General features: G+C 42.1%; 1 protein-coding gene across 8 annotated transcripts in view; it reads left to right on the plus strand.

Moving 5' to 3' along the window:
- The window catches only part of STRBP (spermatid perinuclear RNA binding protein), a 59,253-nt gene extending 42,999 nt beyond the window's left edge, over positions 1-16,254 (plus strand). For 3 of the 8 annotated variants that reach the window (XM_064728019.1, XM_064728017.1, XM_064728018.1), the window contains exon 17: positions 730-2,112. In XM_064728019.1, the coding sequence (XP_064584089.1) occupies positions 730-911 (182 nt within the window). In that variant the 3' untranslated portion in view covers positions 912-2,112. Of the gene's footprint in view, positions 1-729; positions 2,113-3,289; positions 5,917-6,899 lie in introns of those variants that run through there. The other 5 variants (XM_064728025.1, XM_064728023.1, XM_064728024.1 and 2 more) reach the window with 4 other exon arrangements.
- The last annotated feature ends 3,700 nt before the right edge of the window (positions 16,255-19,954 follow it).

The raw sequence follows: 19,954 nt of genomic DNA on the forward strand, positions 1-19,954 counted from the left end.
GCTTTTATTGGCCTTGGCCTTCACAGATTTTCTCTCTATCACCTATTCTTCTCAGAAATCTTTTACTTTTTGGAGTGACACCAGCAGTCTCACCAGAAAAAGAAACCCTGTAAAGCCTTCATGAAGTACTGACGTGTAGAAACCAATGCTGGTATTACCTGTGTTGCTTTTTCTCTCAGATACTTCAGAGTCACACTCTGCTCTCTGGGGGAAAACAATCTGTTTGTGTGGAGGTGTTCACATGTCTTCTGTGGAACTCTGTTAGAAATGGCAGAGAAAGCCAGGAGCTTTCCTAAGGGGGACGTGACATCTGCCACAGGCATCCAGTGTTTTCTTTGTAAAGGAAATTTAGGGAAGTGCCTGTTCTCTGCATAGACTGCATTTGTGTTTTAAGAAGAACATAAGCAAATATGAGATGTCTGTGTCACGCCAACTCCATGCTCTGACAGTGCAGACTTGAGGGACTGAGTGGAAAAGAAAATGCTGAGGAAATGAAATAGGGAATTTTAACTCTGTGATGCTGAGGCTTGAGAAAGTCCCTGACAGCTTGTCCTTCTGGCCACCGCATAGGAACATTTCAGTGTTTTCAGCAATATTTGTATGGATTGGTGTGAGTTTGTTTTTGCTGTGCTCCTGCTTCAGGCACAGGGTCTGTGCCCATGTGCAGGTGTGCAAGCACTGAGAGGCAGGGCAGGGAATGACCCCTCTCCCTCCTGTGTTTCCCTGCAGGCTATGGAGCACCCTACGGATACAGCACAGCGGCACCAGCCTACGGTACGTACAGCCCTGTAATTAACACCTTAGAAATGATGCAGAAACTGTTGTGGCAATCCAAATGTGGCAGTCCAAGGAGAAATTCAAAGATATTTAAGCTCTTAAATCATGACAACAACACTACTTTTATGCCATAACCTTGTGGTTCTTTTTTGGTTGGAGTAGCTTTTTGCCTCTGCTTTGCCTGGTCTGTGGAAGGACTGCTTGTTCTAATTGCCTGTTCCCTTCATACTGGAACCCAGTCAAAGTAGTTCCCTTACTTTTTACAGCCAGTCTGTGCTCCATTCAAAGACTACCGAAGGGCCTATTTCAGCATCTCTGACTCAGATTTAGCTAAATGGCAATACAGTAACATTGGTGAAATTTTGCTCCCAAGTGTAAGTGACTTGTGGACAAAGCTCCCTTAATGCTGTCAACTCTTTGAAGTCTATGGGCAAATACCCCCCACCCTGCAGGCTAAAACACCACTGCTTGGGACACCAGGATGGCTTTTGGGTAGTTGGTACTGGTAGCGATCAGTCTGTGAGGCAGCCAGGACACGATCATTTGCCACAATGCTTTTCACTATGAAACATGTTCTATTAGGCTGGCAAAGCACTGGTTTCATGGAGATTGTAAAATGAGCTGATAACCAGAGAGCTGTGATGGAAGGGTTTTCCTTAACTCGGCTTCTCCCTCCCCACTGGCTTGTTTTATGCTGGACTAACAATGCATTCCTCTAACCGGCCCTTTTGGTTACTTTGAATGAGGTTTATGTGGCAATGGGAGCAGGGCACTTGGAGTCAGTGATATGTCCTGGCACACACAATGTGAGCCCACCAGGACCAGTCCCACCAGCCTCTCCTGTGCCAGGGGCTGGTCACAGTCTGCTGCTCAAATGACCGGCATGTTTCAAGGCCTGGAATTTTTCATATGGGAAACTTCTGCTTTTTAGCATTTGTAATAAGCTTTTCCTCCCAAATCTGTCTAACTTGGGCAGTACCAACTCCCCTGATATCATTATAAAAGTTTAAAATATTTTGAAATGTCAGTTACATGACTTTTCTAGAGGTATGAGCTCATACAGGGCAAGAATGCTGCTGCTTTATGGAAAATATTTGCTTTGCCTGATTGGGACCAGCTGGTCCAGTTCTGTACTGAGAGGGAGAATGGGCCCACGGGCTGTGTTCAGTGTGGAATTCTCCCTCGGATTTGGAGCAAACCTCTGTAGTTTTACACCTGCTGACTGGCCCTGTCCTCTGACAGAAGGGCAGCTGGCAGCAGGGCTGTCCCATGGAGTGCTGTCCTTTGTGGTGCATCACACAAGGAACAGCAACATGTTTTCTCAGAGAAAAATGAAAGGGAATTTAGTTTGGGGTATGGATTTTTTAAGAACCCCCTTGGTTCTTTTCAAGCAACAGTCTCAGAGTATAACTAGGATTACTGGTAGCTGCATGTCTGTGTTTTTACAAGCAGTGACACACTGTGACATGAGGAATCCTTTCCCTGCTGAAGGCAGGAATACAACTGTTACCAAGTTTCCCTGCAGCTTTTCTTGCTTTTTTCATTCATTCCTTCCTGTTGGGGATTTTTTTTCTCATTATGCCTATTTTGGGAGCTGGATTTCAAGCACTTAGGTGTATATATGTGACATATCACTGACTTCAAAGCATTGTGGAATTGGATGCCCCCATTCTTCACATAAAGAGTTTCTGTTCTTAATGTATTATGATTGTGATGCAAAGTTCTGGGATAATGCTTTTTGGCTGTAAGGTAAACATGTCTCTTTGCCTTTGTAAGCTGTTGCATGTTGGGAAACTTCACTCTGATCATCTGGTGCTCTGAAATACCTGCTGTTGCTGCTTTGTGATTTCTAAATGGATACATAGGTTAAATACTAGAATTTAAATAGGCAAGATTAAAAAACCAAACAAACGTTTAATTGTGCAGAAGTTTGTGAGGCCACAAGAACTCTAAAATAATAATGAAATCAGGCAGATGTCAATCTTTCCAGATTTACCTACCTCAACTCAGGAGAGGAAGTGCAGAATAAGGAAGCAGATGCAGAATTTACTGTAGGTGCTTGATTTTTGGCTGACCTACCTGGATGCTGATCAAAACTGCTGAACAGTTTCCCTGTGAGTTGTATTTTATGCACAGCAGTGCCTGTCTAGAATATCTGCAATTGCAACTGGCCTGTGAAATTACTTCAATGTAGAACAAACTAGTAGAGATTAATTACCATAAAGATTATGAAATAGAGCTTCAAATCCAAATACACACTCTGCTTTTGAGAATATTACTGCCTTAATTTTACCAAACACCAGGACAAAAATAAAGCAGACTTTAAGCTATAACCATCTGTCTGAAACAGTGCAAAGTGGTGAAGTGTTACTGTTTATGGGACTCTGCACCCTGACAGCACATTGACTGACTGATCTGGAAAAGGTTAATGAGAACACTGCTGTAAGCTCTTATCTGACTTTCTTGGATTGCTGAACTTATTTGGAGTCCTCTCCCTTTCTTCTCTCTGTAGGTTTACCCAAGAGAATGGTTCTGTTACCAGTTATGAAATTCCCAACTTACCCCGTTCCCCACTACTCATTCTTTTAGCAAATGGCAGAAGCTAATTCCTATTGATTGAACAACACAGTACAGTACAGAATGTTAGAAGAAAAAAGCCTTTTTATCCTGTTTTCTTTGAACACATACTTGAGCAAAGTCATTTGTAAAGAAACATCTTTTTCCTACTTTTTGATTTTAACAAAATGCAAATTTAGTTCTCTAAAACTTGAAAAAAATGTTCTGTGAAATGTTACCTCATTTTCAAATAACTTATACCAGCCTTCTGTTATAGGGAAGAACTAGAAGCTTAAATCTTACGTTTTAAATGAAGTATCCGATTATGTAAAATTAAATTTGTGAAGGATGTATAGAATATAAAACACTGATCACAAATAAACTGTTTTGTTGTAACACAAGAGTACTGCCTGTTTCCTAATGCAGTCACACAGACTCAGTTAATGACCTGTATTTGCTGTAGGGTTATTAAATGCAGGGCATAGTTCTTTAAAAAACAAAAATAAAAATAATAATAATAAAAAAAAGATAGAAACTTTACAGTTAACATTTAACTTTGTAAATATTATGGTGTGTAATAAACTTAGTAAGATATGGGTTAAAATATTGTTTTATCTTATTTTTTATAGTTAAGCATCAGTACCTGAGTTTCCTTATAGATCAGCATACTGTAACTGTGATTTTAGACACAGTCTTAATTATCCAAGAAGACTTTTCACTCATACACAAAATGCTGAAAAACAAATGAACAAAGGGAATTAGTCTGTCTCTGTATAAGGCTGCATTCTGTGAAACAAGTATTAAACAAGTATTAAAGGAAGCTCCCACAGAAGGATGCAATTCCAGGGATACACCTTACACCCGTATTGCCCAGAGAAAGGACAACAATAATGTTACAATCAGGTTCTTTAGAGCTCAAAAACTACATGTTTTCCGTTCTTTTCTGTTTTTACAAAAAAAAAAAAGAAAAAAGAAAAAAAATTCCACTTGTTCTTGTGGCCTTCTTCACTTTTAAGATTGTCTGCCCACCCTTGATTTTCCATCCACCATTTCTACAGAAAGCATTTTATTTGTCAATTGTATATTAAACCAAAGGTTCTCCTTTCCCCCTTACATTTATAAGAATCTAAAGCAGCAACAAGGTCCCCATGAAAACTTGCTATTTAATTGTCCCAGTTCTTGTTGAGTGCTGCTGTGAAAAGTGACACACTTCAGCCATAGGCCAGTACTTTTTTATGAGTTGGTGCTCAAACCCAGAGTCCTCTTTTTGATGAGGAGTGTGTGCACCTGTCTGAAATTCCAGGATAGGCCCCAGCTCCACGACTGGAGTCTCCATGGATTGTGGACTGCTGTGGGCTCCAACAAGGGATTCCAGTGTCTTTATTAAGGTATCACCCCACAAATAAGCAGCATTGTTGGTTGCACTCTCTCCTCAGCCCCCACCCGTTGCTTTTCCATAGGCTGGCTTTAGTTCCTGCTCTTCCAAAGATTTGCCTTTACCCCCTGTTCTCTAACAGACGCTGCTGCTGAGCCCAGGGGAGCTGTGTCTGTGTTGAGGGTGTTGTAAGAGCGGTGCTTAAAGCAATGTCAAGTTCCTCCTCCCCACATCCCCCTTAGAGGGAGGGAAATATTAGAAAAGCTGAATAAGGGGTGGCTTATAGAACAAGCTGCTTTCCCTGGAATTAACTGCAGCTGTTATTCTTAAGCTGAGTATTTGTGCTTAGGAATGTGTTTCCATTTCCATGGTTCTCCTCCTGCCGTAGCTCTCGCTTCCGTTTGCTGTCGGTGGTACTTTAATAAAACGTAGAGGATGGCCCGGGAGGGTGAGCTTGGGTTCACCCACGGAACACAGAGCAGGGCCGGGGATGGAGCCAAATTGAGAGGTGCTCAGAAATCACTGACCTGTTTTGCTGGCCTATGGATGAAAGGAAGCCATCACGGAGCAGAAAAAGCATGGCTGATCAGAGCCCATTTTTGTTAATCAAATATTCATTAAAGGAATCTTTCCTCTGCACACATTTTTTTCTCCTCCCTCTCTTTTGGAGTTCCCCTGATTGGCAACTGTTTGTAGTTTCCTTTTTTTTTTTTTTTCCTGAATCCCCAGTTTTGTAAAATTCCAAACAAAATATTCTGTGAACCAATTCTATACAATGAACGTTTGTAAGCCAAAAGCTTGTTCTTATTTCAAAGACAAGAAGGGCGCTATGCTCTTTTCCAACATGATGGCAGTCATTTCAAATGATTTATAGAAGTCATTTTTTATTTTTTGTCATTTGTTGGGAGTTACTAACCACATTGTAAACTTGCCCCCTTGCTGCATATTTTACATTTCTCTGCTTTACTGAAAATATGAATGAGCTGTCAGTTCTTTGTTTAGAAAGTGGTAACCTTGGAAGTGTTAGATGTTTCAATACCTTCAAAGAATTCAAAGTGCCCATTTTACAATGAAAATTCCACTTGCAGCTGAAAGAGCAGAGAAATTTAAATGGAGCTTTAGCTTCAGCCAGTCTCAGCAATTAACGTGAGGTTTTTGCTTCTCTGCTCTTCTCCCACTGTAGGTGGTTTTTTCATTGACAGTCCCTATTGCCAGCCTCTCAGCATCGCACCTTTTATTATTCACTTGGGCCCTCAAGATTTCTTCTCTGACTTCTAGAACCATCAGGTTGTGTGGCTCCAAATGGCATTTTGTACATGTCTTAAAAGCAAGAAAAACGTGGCTCGTTTTGAGGTTTCTCAACTTCAGACATGGGATCTGAGCTTTTTTCCTTCTTTTTTTTTTTTTTTTTAAAGTGTTTTTCTCACTTCTTGAACTTTGCTCCATGTAATGAAAAGCAATACTTAGTCCAAGCCACAAGTCCTCTCTTTGGGTACATAGCAATAGATGTGTATATACTCCTGGTTATTTCTTTACTCTAGAAGGGGAAGGACTGCTGTGTTGAGGGGGGAAAACCAAACGCCAAACCAAGGCACAACCTGGGTCGAGTGCTGCTTCAAGCACTGAAATCTGCCTTTACTTTCACTATTGAAGTCCTTCAGAATTTTGATACTATACTGTATTTGCATGTTTCCTATAAAAGTTGCTACAGAGCTGTGCAATGGTCACTCCTGAAGCAGCAGTGCTTTGTACCATTGTGCATGTCAGCAGACATGAAATGTAGCAAAATGGCAGAAAAAAACAGAAAATAGTATTTTTTCCCAAAATGTAACTGAATGATATATTCTCTCTCTTTTTCCCACATCATTGATATGAGGCACAAAAATGGTAGGCCTGAACTTGAAAATCAAGTGGATTGCTTTTGTGTCTCTTAAAATCATCACCAAATGATAGGAAAATACAATATTTGGGAAACATCCAGTTCAAAAACATTTGCTGCTCTAAATTTACTGAGATATTTCCCTCTTGAATATTTGTATGTTGATATTTTGAGATTGCCAATCAGCAATAACTGAAAGGTGAATGTTTTTTTAAATGGTATTGGAACATCTATATGTTGCAGCTTAAGACTTCTAAGCAGTTTTCAGCAGGTTAATTCCACTTTATTCTCATTCTCTCCGGACCTTCATAGCCATATGCACTTGTATAAAATAAGCAGAAATGTAGTGACTGTAAGCTGAGATCGTGATATAAAAGGTAAGAGATTTTATTTTCAGCTTAAAGAATATTTTTATTGCTTTTTTTCTAAAAATCTCGTATACCTGTGACAATCTTGTATATGGCACGTTTTTATTATGTCTTCATAACTCAGTGTTTAAAGAGGTAATACATAGGTCTGAATCCCAACTTTGTATTTCTCAAGGCCAATTCAAATACTCCAGTTTCAGTTAAAAAAATATTACCTAACACTTAAGAAATTGTTTGGTTTTATCAACGGACTGTTCTCCTTCAAATATTTTTCTCCTGTGTAGCATAAAAAGCTGTGTTGATACTGCTGTGTCAGGCACTGCATTCCTTGCATCCCTGTGGGCACGTTTGGGTAGGTACCAAAGCCAGGCCTGCTCTGAATAGTGCACACCTTGGTCCTGGCTAAGTGCAATGGGTGACACTAATCATGAGAGAAACTATTTCCCTAAACTGTTAAAGCTAAACTCCAAACGAAGAATGAACAACTTTGATGATATTGCAGTTAAAATCTGCAGAGATCAAATGACATTAGGTCAAATTAATTCAGGAAGCAGCCAGGTTTGCTTCCCTCCTGTGGGTGCAGTGCAGGACAGGAGGGCAGGCAGGCAGGGATTTATCTCTGCGTGAATCCTTTGCTTAGCTGTGCTTTTCTACAGCTGGAAATTAGGATACAGCCATCCATAAATAATTCTTTTCAGTTCTGTAGTAAATGTTTTAACAGTATTTTACTTAGATAAAAATGGGTTTGGATTATGACCTAATGGTGCACATGATATGTGTCGTTTTAAAATACTATTTTTTTATTTGTCTTTTAAACCTTGCGTTATGCAAAGTTGCATAGTACAGTACTCCAGAAGTGCAGTACTTGCAGTACTTGAAGTTGCTGGAAACAACTCTTTTTATATAAAAATGGCTAAAAAATAAAAAAGCAAAAGGGAGCAAGCTGATGATGATGTATTAGCATTTTAGGGTCTCAATTCAGAGATGAAAACAGGAACAACCCCTGACTGGTAACAGCTGACACTGGTGTCAAACAGAAAACCACTCAGTACAGAATATGTAGTGGTGTATCAAGCCCAAAGGTCTGCATCAAATCACTAACAGCAAATATAAACTATATTTGATTTTAATATTGAATCATCAAATTCACTAAGTAACTGCATGTACATCCATTCCTCAGGATATTTCTGGATATAATGCATAGGCTGGTAAGGGAAAAAGAGCTGTTCAACAGTGTCAGCTTTGCTGCTGAACTTGCACCTGGGAAATGAACTGAGGAACTGTTCCAGGGGCTGGCCCTGGAAGCACATAATCCTTCCATGACATCTGCAGGACAGCTGATGAGCCATCAGAACGTCCTTGCTGGTCAGGGGGCAGGTTTCTATCTGCTGTTATCTTCAAGGTGCAAACTCGGGCTGGATCTGCAGCTCACCTACACTTCAGTCCCTTTTTAAGCCTGGCAGGCCCAGCAGTGCTGATCCTGGAGCAGCAGGCTGCTCTGCTCCTTCAGATAGGATATTATATGCATCAAGGTGCATTATGATGAACTTCTCCTGAATATTCCTTTCCTAAGCTTCACTGCTGTCAGCCTGACAAGCACTGTCCACTTCAAGACTGATAATAAACATCTTGCTGACTCTCATTTGATCTGCTTCTTTGTGGACTGTGCTTGGCAGCTTAATCCATATGTATTTCTTTCCAGCAGAACTGCTTTAACTGTGAATTTCTGTATTTTTCTGTTATCACTTTTTTTAACTCTTAAAATCCTAAGCTTTCCACTCTCCTGCTGTTTTTTTAAAATGATCTCAACTTTCTTGCATCTTTTTTTCTCTAGATTTCTCTGCCTGCTGTTTGTAATGCAGTAAAGCATTGCAGTATTTATGTCTGAGATGGCCCCTTGCCTTTGCTGCCTCCCTTTTCAGTAGGAGAGAACCATTTTCTGATATGTGAAACACACTAAGACTCCTAAATCTGGGTTCTGCAGCCTCCTGGAATCAGAGATAAGACTCTAAGGGGCATGATTGCCTGGGAACCCCTCTCATTCATGTGGAACTTGAGCAAAATAGCCCCATGTACTGAAGGGTCACAGAGTAGGCTCTGAAGTGCTTGATGTATTCAGGTCTGAGAGAGCAGCCAATTCCATCAGTAGATTTTAGCCTCATGTCAGGCTATTATCTGATCAGTAATCTGGATAACATCAGCTTCATCAGTGTTGCATCAAGTACGGCTTTGCTAAAGCAGAAGTAGAAACTCATTTCTTCTGCATATAACTTTCGGGTTTCCTTTTAAAAGCCTCCTCACAGGATCTTGGTCTGAACTGCCTTTTCTGTGAGGTTGGAGGTCTGTGTTACAGCTATTGGGCTTTGCATTTCTGCATGTACCCAAGAGCCAAACGCATACATCTGGTTGTGTATGCTCTGTGCAGCTGCCAGTAGCATTACCAATTCTGGAGTACCTTTTCAGTGGAGCAGAAATGGTATTTTACAGTTTGAGTTTCTGGTTCATGGAAAAGAAATCGGAAAAGTTCCTTTCAATTAGTACATCTATAAATAGGAGCCCAGGGAAAGTCTGTGCCTATACACTACCCACCTTAACGCTAGTTTTAGCTAACCAGATGATCGTGTGTATTTTGGGAGATGGTGTCTGGCACTTACGGGATTAAAAGCCAGAGATTTACAATGAAGAACCAAACTGTTTAATGTGTTCTCTATACTGGAAATGAATGGCATCACCACTGACTTTGCAAAAACACCCATGAGCTTTAGGGGTCTGCTTCTGTCCAACTTTGCCAGCCATAAGAGATTCCTCCAGGCAGGCTCTTCCTAGAGAAGGGTTTAGGGTAAGCAGCCTGCTTTGGAGGGCTTGGCTAGCTCAGAGCGTGGTGTGTGGTGCTTCCTGCCATCGGTTCTCTCTCTGCCAGTGCTTGCTGTCTTCCTTAAGCACACATTCAGGAGCTGGAACACAGTGACCTTATTCCTGGGCGTTTGGCCAGTTGGATGGAGGGAGGCCAGCCTGTGCTCCTGAAGGGAATGTGTAACACGAGGCCTCGGTTGCCCAAGCAATTTCTGTTGGACACGGTGCACAATCCAACCCTCACAAAGGCAATTTAGTGCCTGGGTAGGTGGTTCCTAATCTGTCTAATTTGCTGTCCTGTAGCCAGTGTGAGCTAATTAGATGATTCAGCAATTGTCATGGCTCCCCACTTAATGTGCTGTAAATGCTGCTGCCATGACTTTCACTGCTCTTAAATACCTTTGCTTCTGTGAAGTCTGTCCTCCTGCCCTGCCTTTTCTGATCATCTTCTAGAATCCTAGTAAAGAACTGATTCTCTCAAATTATGAAATTGTTACACATAAGTATCTAGATTCTTAAAAACTTTTAATCAGACTGTGAAGCACTTCAGAGAAACCAGTTTTCCTACAAATATTTCAACTTATTCATGTGCCAGAGGACTATTTCTACTCATTAACAAAGATCTGAAAACTGCTCCAGTATCTCTCATCTCTGGAGAAAAGGATTCTTTCTTTGAGAATAGTTGCCTTCTGGTAGGAAAAAAGATTTAAAGTGTGTCTTAATAAAAGACTGTGCCCTCAAGCCCCTGAAAGAACTTAACTGGGGAAAAGTGCACAAATCTAAAATTATTTAAGGCTTTATATTGAGCTATTGAGAACAATTTCCCTGACAAGAAGTTCCTCAGATTATTAGGATGTAGAAAATGCAGCAGGAGAGGCATGAAGATTTTTCAAGTAGTCTGAGAAAAATCTTCTGTTTGTTGGCTGTTCAGCTATGCAACATCATTCTCTTGTCACTTATTTTTCTCCAAGACAGCAATAAATGTGAGCAGTTTTAACGTACCACCTCTGATCCAGTCCTGGCAATGTCCCTTGGAGAGTGAGAGTGGCACTCCCTGTTTTTTCTGCCACCAACTCCCTGATGTAAAGTCCCTTGCTTCATTTGTAATTCTGCATCTGTACTTTTGAGCCAGTCTAGAGGTGGAATAGCTGAACATCTCTCCTAATCCGTATAAACGACAAGACAGTATTTCAGTCTTTACTCAGACAAGGTTACAAGTTTCCCTCTGCCTCTTGTGCTTGGTATACCAAGATATACTCACTCAGTATTAGAACTTCTTGCCTTTAGGGGAATTCTAAGACAGTTGCCTCTTACTTAATGAAGGGAAAGCTATGTCCCAGCCTCACTGAGTTCCAAGTCACAAAGCAGCTTTAAAAACAGCTCCTATTTCCGGTGGCTCTGGCAAACAGCACAGGAGCTCTGCTGCTGTGGATTCCTTTGGATACATGATGAGATGTGTAAACACGAAATTCAGATTGTTGTTCTCAGTCATGAGGCTGACTAAGACCTTGCCTCTCTGGCATCAAAAGAATGAAAATGAGCTCTGTGCTGGGCACACTGAGGAGCTCTGTTAGGAACGGCTGTTCTGTCTCAAAAAACAGTAACTCAGCTCGAATGTTCAGCACACAGACCCTCTTGGGCTTCCTGCTGAATAATCCAGTGAAAAATGAGATATTTTATTGACTTGTTTAAAGCAGAGCAAAGAGACAGGGTAGCTGAATCTGCTGTCTTAGTGCAGGAGACAGCTTGTCTAACAGCTTGTTGGTTTCATTCCACTGGAAGTGGAAATTCTGCTAAAGTCATTTTAGAGCACTTCACCAGAGAAACCCAGCACTGAAGTCCTGTGCCTATGGACCACAGCAGCAGTTTCATGAGCACTTTCTTTTGAACATAAACCATTTCAGCTAGTGGTTAAGTAGTTGGCATTAAGAGAATTGTCACCACTAAACTTTTTTATTGCTTAACCTCAGAGCAATGCCTTCTTAGCTTTATTTGTGTCATCTGAATCCACACCTGTTTATGTCCAGGTATTGTGGTGCTTGCCTTTTCTGCTCATAGATATGGGATTCACTGGTTGGTTTGTGACTGATAATACAAAAGCACAAGTAGGACACATCTGCCTGTTCCTCTGTCTGCTCCTCTCTCTGGGGCTTCCCAGGAGAAAGGGGGCTCTCCCTCCCACACGGCTCTGATGCTGTGTAAGCAAGGCAGTGCTGTACTGGGAGTGCTGTGAGTTAGCTAAGAGAAAAGGTTTAAATTCAGTAAAGTGGGTTTTTTCCTCCAGTTCCTGAGATTGCATGAAACATTCAGACCACATTGTTTACCTTGATGTTTTTGAGGAATGTCCAAAAGTGGTGTGTGGAGATGTGCAGTTCTAAAGCATATCTCTTATTTTGGATGTTGTTTTATCTTGCATTTGGTGCCTTAACTCTGTACAGTTTAAGGTCATATATACTGTACCACAGGTAGTTTAGTAGTTGTGTACTTGAAAAGAACCCATCAAGCCTAGTCTATAGGAACTCTTTTACAGACTGAAGCCTTCTCAGGGGGAATACTCTTCCATGCTTAATTAATAATCCACCAAGAAGTGAGAGCTACAAGAATGTAAAGAACATTTAAAAATTTTAACTGTAGAGACTGAATTTATCTGATTTCTAACTTCAAAGGTTTGGGGTAGTAAGATAATTAAAGCTGCAGTCTCTTCTATGCTGTGTAAGTAAACAACTTCAAAATGTTTTCTCACCAGCCAGAACTGCACATTTCTGAAAACCTCTGGACTGCTATCTCTAGTAGAATAAATAACACTTAATTTTAAAAGGCATTAATTGAATGTAACTGGCTATCCTCCATTGGTTAGCAGAAGAGAGTTGGAATGAGTAAAAGCTGCAGTTAATTTTTAATTGATTAAACTTAAGCCTCATTCATACCTCTAACCAGGATCCAGAAGCTCCAGCTGCCTTATGCTGCTTTGCAGTTCATGAGGTGTAGTGGAGCATCAGCTTGAACACAGGATTTCTGAATGCATCTGGTTCTGGCAAGAGAGAGAAAACATAACAATGGAAGAAAATGTCCTTCTCCAGTTTTAGAGGTTAGAGCATCATAGACAGAAGCTGGAGGAAAAGTTTGCACTGCCTTTTCCAAGTCCATTAAGACAGTCTGTGGTAAAACCAGGAGGTTTATGTGTGCTGGGGAAAGCCAGCAGCATTGTGTACTATGAGCAGGGGGAGCTGGGATTGCTTTTTCAATACTTAGTGAGAAATGAGGTAAGAGGTTTAAGCTATCCATACAGCAGGCTAAAAGCTGCTAATGATGTTGCTAAAGGAGATGAATTTATTTTTTCTGTTCAGTAAACAAGTCAAGGATTGCTGGTTTTCCAGAGGAGGAATGTGAGAAATCCAATGGACAGATTTTGTTTCCTGATGCAGTCCTACCCAAAACAGGTAGATAGTTCCAGGCAGTGTACAGAGCATGCAATTGAGTTTTGGGAGGAAAAGGAATAATAGTCATTTCCTCAGAAGGAACAGTAGTTAGTTATTTCTGCAATGCCCACAGTATTCTAGACAAGCTGCCTTTACACAGAGGAGCATGGCAACAAGGGAAAGCAGATACTGCTCCCACAGTGACCTGTGTGTGCACATTTTAGGTCACCAATACTGGTGTAACTCCTTATGACAAAGTAGGTTCCTCTTACCAGCAAAGTGTATTTTGACATTCTATCCACTTCTATTTTTTAAGCTAAAGGGGAGTTAATCATAGCACTCATCTGTTTCGATGGGAGTAGAGCAGAAGGTAAGTTTTAACTTCATACTTTGAAGCTCTATGAATAGATTAACAGTGTTCCATGGAAACAACCTGATGTACTTCTTTATTTTCTTGGAGTTTCATTTCTGTGTTCTTGCAAAAGCACAAGCTTGTGGAAGCGTAATCAATACAGAGTTACTCAGGGTACTGCATCATCTCAGCAGTGGACACTAACTGCATCTTAAGTCAACAGGCACACATAAATCAAGCTTAATTAAGAGGAACAGGACATCTTGGCAAGTTTTGCTTTATTACTGGCACTGCTACAATTTAATGATCTATGCATACTGAAATGTGTGTATTGCTGCACTCACTCCCAACAGAATGTGAGTCTTGTAAGGGTGTCCTGTAAAGTATCAAAGTCAGGGCAAGAGAGACAGTATTTATTCTTCTGTCATTATTTTCACAAAGAACTGTTTCTAAGCAGATGGAAAGTCATTCTGCTCAAAGGAGAATAACGGTGGGCTAGAGAACAGCATTCAGAGCAGTACAGCTTTTGAAAAGTTCGTGATCCTATGAATTTAATTACAAAAATTCTGATTTGCAGTACAGATTCTTTCCTGTGTTTTTAAACTCATATAACTGTTTCCCTGCTCAAAATAACAGGATAAAGACAAGTGTAGTTTTCTGATAACATCTATTGTGTGGAAATCCACATACACTGGAAGAAAAGGGAGGCTGTACTGCAGAGAGCATATTCAACTACAGAGCCATTCTCTGGGCAATGCTGCATAATTTAGGAGTGGGTAACCATGCCTTCAGGGACAACATGAAACAGAGCAGATGGTTGAAAAAAAAAATCACAGAAAAAAGCCTCCAAGCTTTGTCCAGTCACACATTTACCCCTCTCTGCAAAAGGGGACAGGTACATTCATACACACATAATGAGTTATCTGTCAGGCATCACAGAGGTCCTTAAGGACAAATGTTTTGGAGCCAGTCTCCTTTTGGACAGAAAAAGCAGGAAGTTGACTCTGTCTTCCAGTTCCAAGGTGCAGTGTCTTATTTCTCATCCTAACCCTAAGTCAATATTTATTGATCAAACTGACTAAGCTTTTTAGGCCGACCAGCTCTCTCCGAAGCAATTCTCCCTTGAGCCTCTGCAGGGGCCAGTAACTGGTGCTTAACTACTGCTTCCACTGCGGGATGTCAGCGTGCTGCAGCTGCCCCAGAGCCAGCCTGGGCCGCTGCACTGCTCACAGGGCACCGCTGCTGGGGCTGGGGCTCTCCAAAGCACTGAAGTACAACAGCAGAGCAAGTCCCACAGGGCTGGATGCTTTTAAAGTCCTGTCCAGTTCTTAGTGGCAAAGCTGAGCATGAAACCTGTACTGCCAAATGTATCGGCCCCTTGCTGAGAAGGGCATCGATGGGAAGCAGTCTCAGAAGTGGAGACTTTGAGGAAAGGCTGGTGCTTTCCAAGGCCAACTCACAGGCTTTTTTTTAATGGCTGAATTTCCACCCACCAAAAATCACCGTCAACCAAATCAATTAAAACTGCTGCCAATTTGGGCTAAAGTATCCTTTGTGTAACCCAAACCACCACCATCCATGCATCTAAAGAATTCCTAAGCAAAGACTCCTCAGGAGGCAGAGCCCTTCTGACAGGAAATCTGGCAGTGCAGTCTGATGTGACTTTTCTGATGATAATTACTTCTCTGAGACAAGGTAAAGACAGAGGCAGTGCTTTGGGGCAGTGTTTCATGCTCAGCAAGTTTGTAGAGGGAAGGAATGCATTTCTATAAATCACTTGTACTGTATTTGTTTCTAGACTTGAATGAATTTCACTTTTCCTTTGTGAGTCAGCATATTAAACGTTAAAGAAAAGGTCTATTTTTCTAAATCTCTTTCACCAATAGAGGTCTGACCTGCAGCCAAGAGATGGATTTATTTATCCACAGAGGACGGAGTGTTTATTTTTGAACTAAGATTGGATATGGCATTGAATAAAAAGAAGTATGACCTATAAACTATCTAAACCTTAAATACTATGAACGAATTCCACAAATGAGTAATATGGTGGACGATTCCATCTTTCTTCCCAATAAATGTCTCTCAAAGAAGTTACCCAGAATTAAACTTCCAAATGAAGTACAAGAGATCCTTGTGGTCTAATTACAGACTACTTTCAAAATACTTCCGTTTTCTCCCAATTTGTAATCACTAGAGAACAATGATGACTGAACTATTCCCAACTATAAATAAAGCAATTTCAAATAAAGTAATTTGGCAACAACCACGGCTATTTATAGCACTAAAAATGTAATTTGAACATTCAAATTTTCTTAATTTGGTAGCAGTTGAGTGGGAAGAAAAATAACTGCACAATGAATTTTAAATTGAGCTGTATCTACTCACTGGCCAAAAAAAGCGTACAGATGTCAAGGGAACGCTCTTTGTACCTTCAGTTGCTTCCTCCCGTGCTGCTGTACCCCGTACACTTGGCTTCATTTGGCTTCTGTGCTGTGGTTTGTACGCCAGCCACTGTTACTGACTGTACACAACACGAGCTGCACTGTAACCTCGGGTCATTTCCACTGGTTGTAACCAACACTACAGACTTCTCTGTATATAAAACTGGAACCATGTCCCATTTGCTTCCAATAGCTCCAATAAAGACTTATCTCTGTAAACAGGAATTATGGCCTAATGACTGCTTGGGGGGGTGGTTACAGTGGGCAAACTGCCTCCAGGGGGGGGCTGAAGCCTGGGAGCCAAACCAGAGGCCCATTGTGCCGAGTCAGGTAGCAGGCTCAGCAGAAAGGACAGACAGGCTCCCGAAGGCTGCAGTGGGAGCAGAGATGACCTGGAGGTGCAAACATAAAGCACATTTATGCTGAAACAAGCAGAATGCATTCCTTCACAGAGGTGAAAGTGAACAGAGCATTACTGGATTTCAACTTAGAGGGCTGCTGTACACAAGTACCTCTGGGGGCTTGCCTTGGAAGCAGTAGCAGAAAAGCCCAGAGAAGGCTGTAATAGCTGTGATCAGCCAGGAAGGCAAGTTTCACTCCAAAAAGAAATCTACAATTCCTAGCATTTAGCTAATTAGAAAAACTGGATGTTTATTTTCTTAAAAGATAAATTATACACATAAAGAACAAGTAAGGTTTTTTCAAAGTTCTCTCCACCCCTCTCATTTCACTGTGTTTCTTAAATTCCTGTGGTCCCAGTTTTTCCTCTGAGGTCCAAAGCAAATCCAAGCAATTTCCTTGTCCAGAGCTACTGAGGGCAGGAGTTGGGGATACCATGACAATTGTGTGGCTGGTGTTGTTTGCTTGAGGTTGCAACTCATGGTAAGATTTACTGGAATACACACATATGTCCAGACTGGAGTTACAGAACCCAGCTGTACTCTAGAAAAGAAGTCAGTGAACATAAAGTCTTATATTTCTTAGAAGTGTTTTTCTGGTCTTGAAATGCTAAATTGAAGTCTGAGTGCAGAGGTCATTAATCAAATTCATAGGAGATCAGACTTGAGAAGGGATTAGAAACTGTTATGAGCTGACTATAGTTTTCTCTTAATGAAATGAGATGTATGAAATCCCACAGCTTAGAATGTACGGTAACTGGACCAGGACTTGGTGTGAGACTTTTGCCCTCGACAGGCCAGCGTGCAGCCAGCCCAGTCTGCTGGCATTCTGCAAACAAGTCAGTAAAGCACAAAGAGCTACTCAGGGACAAGTGCACCAAACCAACGAAACCACGCATCACTTAAAATTTAGAGCTGTATCAAATATTTAGCAAGCAAGATCCACAAAGAACTGAAGAGAGTCACTTAAGAAAACATCATTAACACTTAACTGAAACTGAAGTCAGTCTTACCCCCTATATTAGCATAACGCCTGTCTGCTCATGCCTGATGTTAGCTGGCTCACTAAGAGGTCATTCCAAAAGCTCCCTCGGGATTATCATCTCGGAGGTGCTGAGAAGGCTGTCAGCTCTTCGGCAGCAGCCTGGCAACTGCTGGTCAGCGGCACTCACAGTGAGCTGGGCCGGCTCCAGGAGCTGGCGGGCATTCTGTGGCCTCGCAGGAATGGAGAGGGGCACGCATGGGAGTGGGGCATGGGAGAAGCCACACGCCACTGGGCCTGCACTGGCAAAGGAGGTTGGCACGTCCTTCCTTCCTCACTGACAAAATGCCTGGCATCTCCTACTCGGTTTTACTCCTGTCCTGCTGTAGCTAAGCTAACTTTGCCCAGGCAGTTACAGAGTATCTTGCTTGAAGCTGTGATTTGTGGCCCCTATCCTCCCCCCATCTCCTGCAAACCAAGAAATACCAAGTCCATCTACTTTTTCTCGGCAACCTGCAGTGCCTCTCACTACGCATCTGCAGCTGAATGCACACAGTGAAATCTGTGCAGAAAGCTCTTTCATTTCAGGCCCTCGCCAACACTGCTTGACTGCCCCATCCCCTGCTGGCACAGCACCGAAGGGATCCATGCAGAAGGAGCCATCTGCTTAACAAGCAAGATGCCCAGTTTACCTTGCTGCAATCAGCATCACCTTGGAAAAGTGTATTTGATTGCAGAGGAAGCAGGGAAAAATACTGATTGACTGATGTCCAAGTTTGATGTTAAGCAACTAACAAGCCAGCCTGTAACTTCCATGTGCAAAGAACTGCTGCATCTATAAACCTGCCCAAAACAGCACCCCTCTTTCTGCAAGAAGTGTCACCTCACTTAATTGCTCATGACATAATGCTGACTTTGGTGGTTTGCTGCAGGGTTGAGTTCCAGCAAGTCAGCTATAAAGAGTTTCTCCCATTTGGTAAGCTGAAAATTATCCTTCTCTTTTGTGACCCCAATCCTTGGTAGAACCAACTGAAAGAAACTGGAGCTGCCACTGCTTTCAGGGCCCTGAATTCATCTTCACTTTGGGCTATGCATTCCAGTTTATTTGCAATGCTGTAAAAAGCCTGTGTGTACTCTTGTTAAAGTTACAACAAAAGGCCCTTTCTTGCTCCAGGCATGAACATGAGGCAAAATCCTAAAAACACCTTTAGATCCCAAAAAAGGGCCAATACCCTGCACAAATAACACTTCCCTCTTGTCCTTTGCTTAGGTGCAGGCACACACCAAAGGTGGGATTTCCTGCCTGCAGTCAAGGCAGTCTCAGCACTGCTGCTTCTGGTTCATTCAAAGGGACTTTTTTTTTTTAAATATCTGGGTACCTTTGGATTACAGTAGAAGGGGGAAGGCTAAACCAGGGCAAGATGACAAAATACAGCTCACTAAATCCAGTTATGTTGCCCTGCAAAGCAGTTCCACACAAACTGCTATACTGCCAATACTGCAAGTCCTGAGGTAGCCACAGGACGCCTGCATCCAGCACAGCACAAGGACAGAGTTTGAGCTGCTCAGGTCAGTTACCCTGGGTTTAAAGAACTACGCAGTTTTCAGAAAGATGCTGTTACATGCAGAAGACATGCAACTTCTGTCTGTACATGAAACTATTCTCTTTGAGATCAAATGAATAAAAACTTGAATGGAATTTAGAACTTTCCAGTTACAGTAATTACTGGTCTCACTCTGTCCTAACTATGGGAATGTGCAGCACCTGTAACTTCTAAAGACATTCAGAGTTCAGGCTCCTCCTGTAACGCTGAAGCGGGGGCACTCAGGAGCTCTAGTTTGCTGTTTGTGTCCACAAGCAACAGCCATGTCACCTACAATTCACAGCAGTCTGGCACAGGCTCCCACAGCCCCTCTGTGGGACATAAACCACCTCAGGGAGATGCACAATCACCCTCGTGCAAAACACCTTCCCCTCCCTTCCCGATGAGATCGTGCTCCTCAAGTGTTTCCCTGTGGTATTATGCAGCAGTTCTGCCATGCCCTGAGTAGGTGGCAAGCTCAGATATACACTGCTCTGCAAGCAACCAGCCTTCATCCTCCTCCTCTTTCCCACCCATTCTGTCTGGTGCACCAGTATTAATTACCACCAAACCATTTCTGTAAGCTAGCCAAGCCTCCAGGACACGGCAGCCAAGACTTGTGCCAAAACCACAGTGGTTTGCTGTGGTGTTCTTAAAAGAACTGATAAACCCCTTTCGCTTGCACCATGACAGCTGACAGTGACACAGGTGACACAGTGACTCACTGAGTCCTTTACTAGCCTTTCTCAGGCACAGCAACTGAATAAAATCTGCACAGCAGTTTTCTTTTCCCCGTGTGGCATAAACTGGCCAGCCACATCAGAAAACTCCAGCAGGAGTCACTCCAGTGTCCCCTCCCAAATGCCATTTATGAGTGTGGCTCCAAGGCCCCCTTTCCCCATCACACCACCAGCTCTGTGCATGAACAGACGCTCGCAGCAGGGAGTTTAAACACACAGCTTGGATGTTTT

The sequence above is a fragment of the Zonotrichia leucophrys genome, chromosome 17 (genome assembly GCF_028769735.1).
Source record: "Zonotrichia leucophrys gambelii isolate GWCS_2022_RI chromosome 17, RI_Zleu_2.0, whole genome shotgun sequence".
NCBI classification, from domain to species: domain Eukaryota; kingdom Metazoa; phylum Chordata; class Aves; order Passeriformes; family Passerellidae; genus Zonotrichia; species Zonotrichia leucophrys.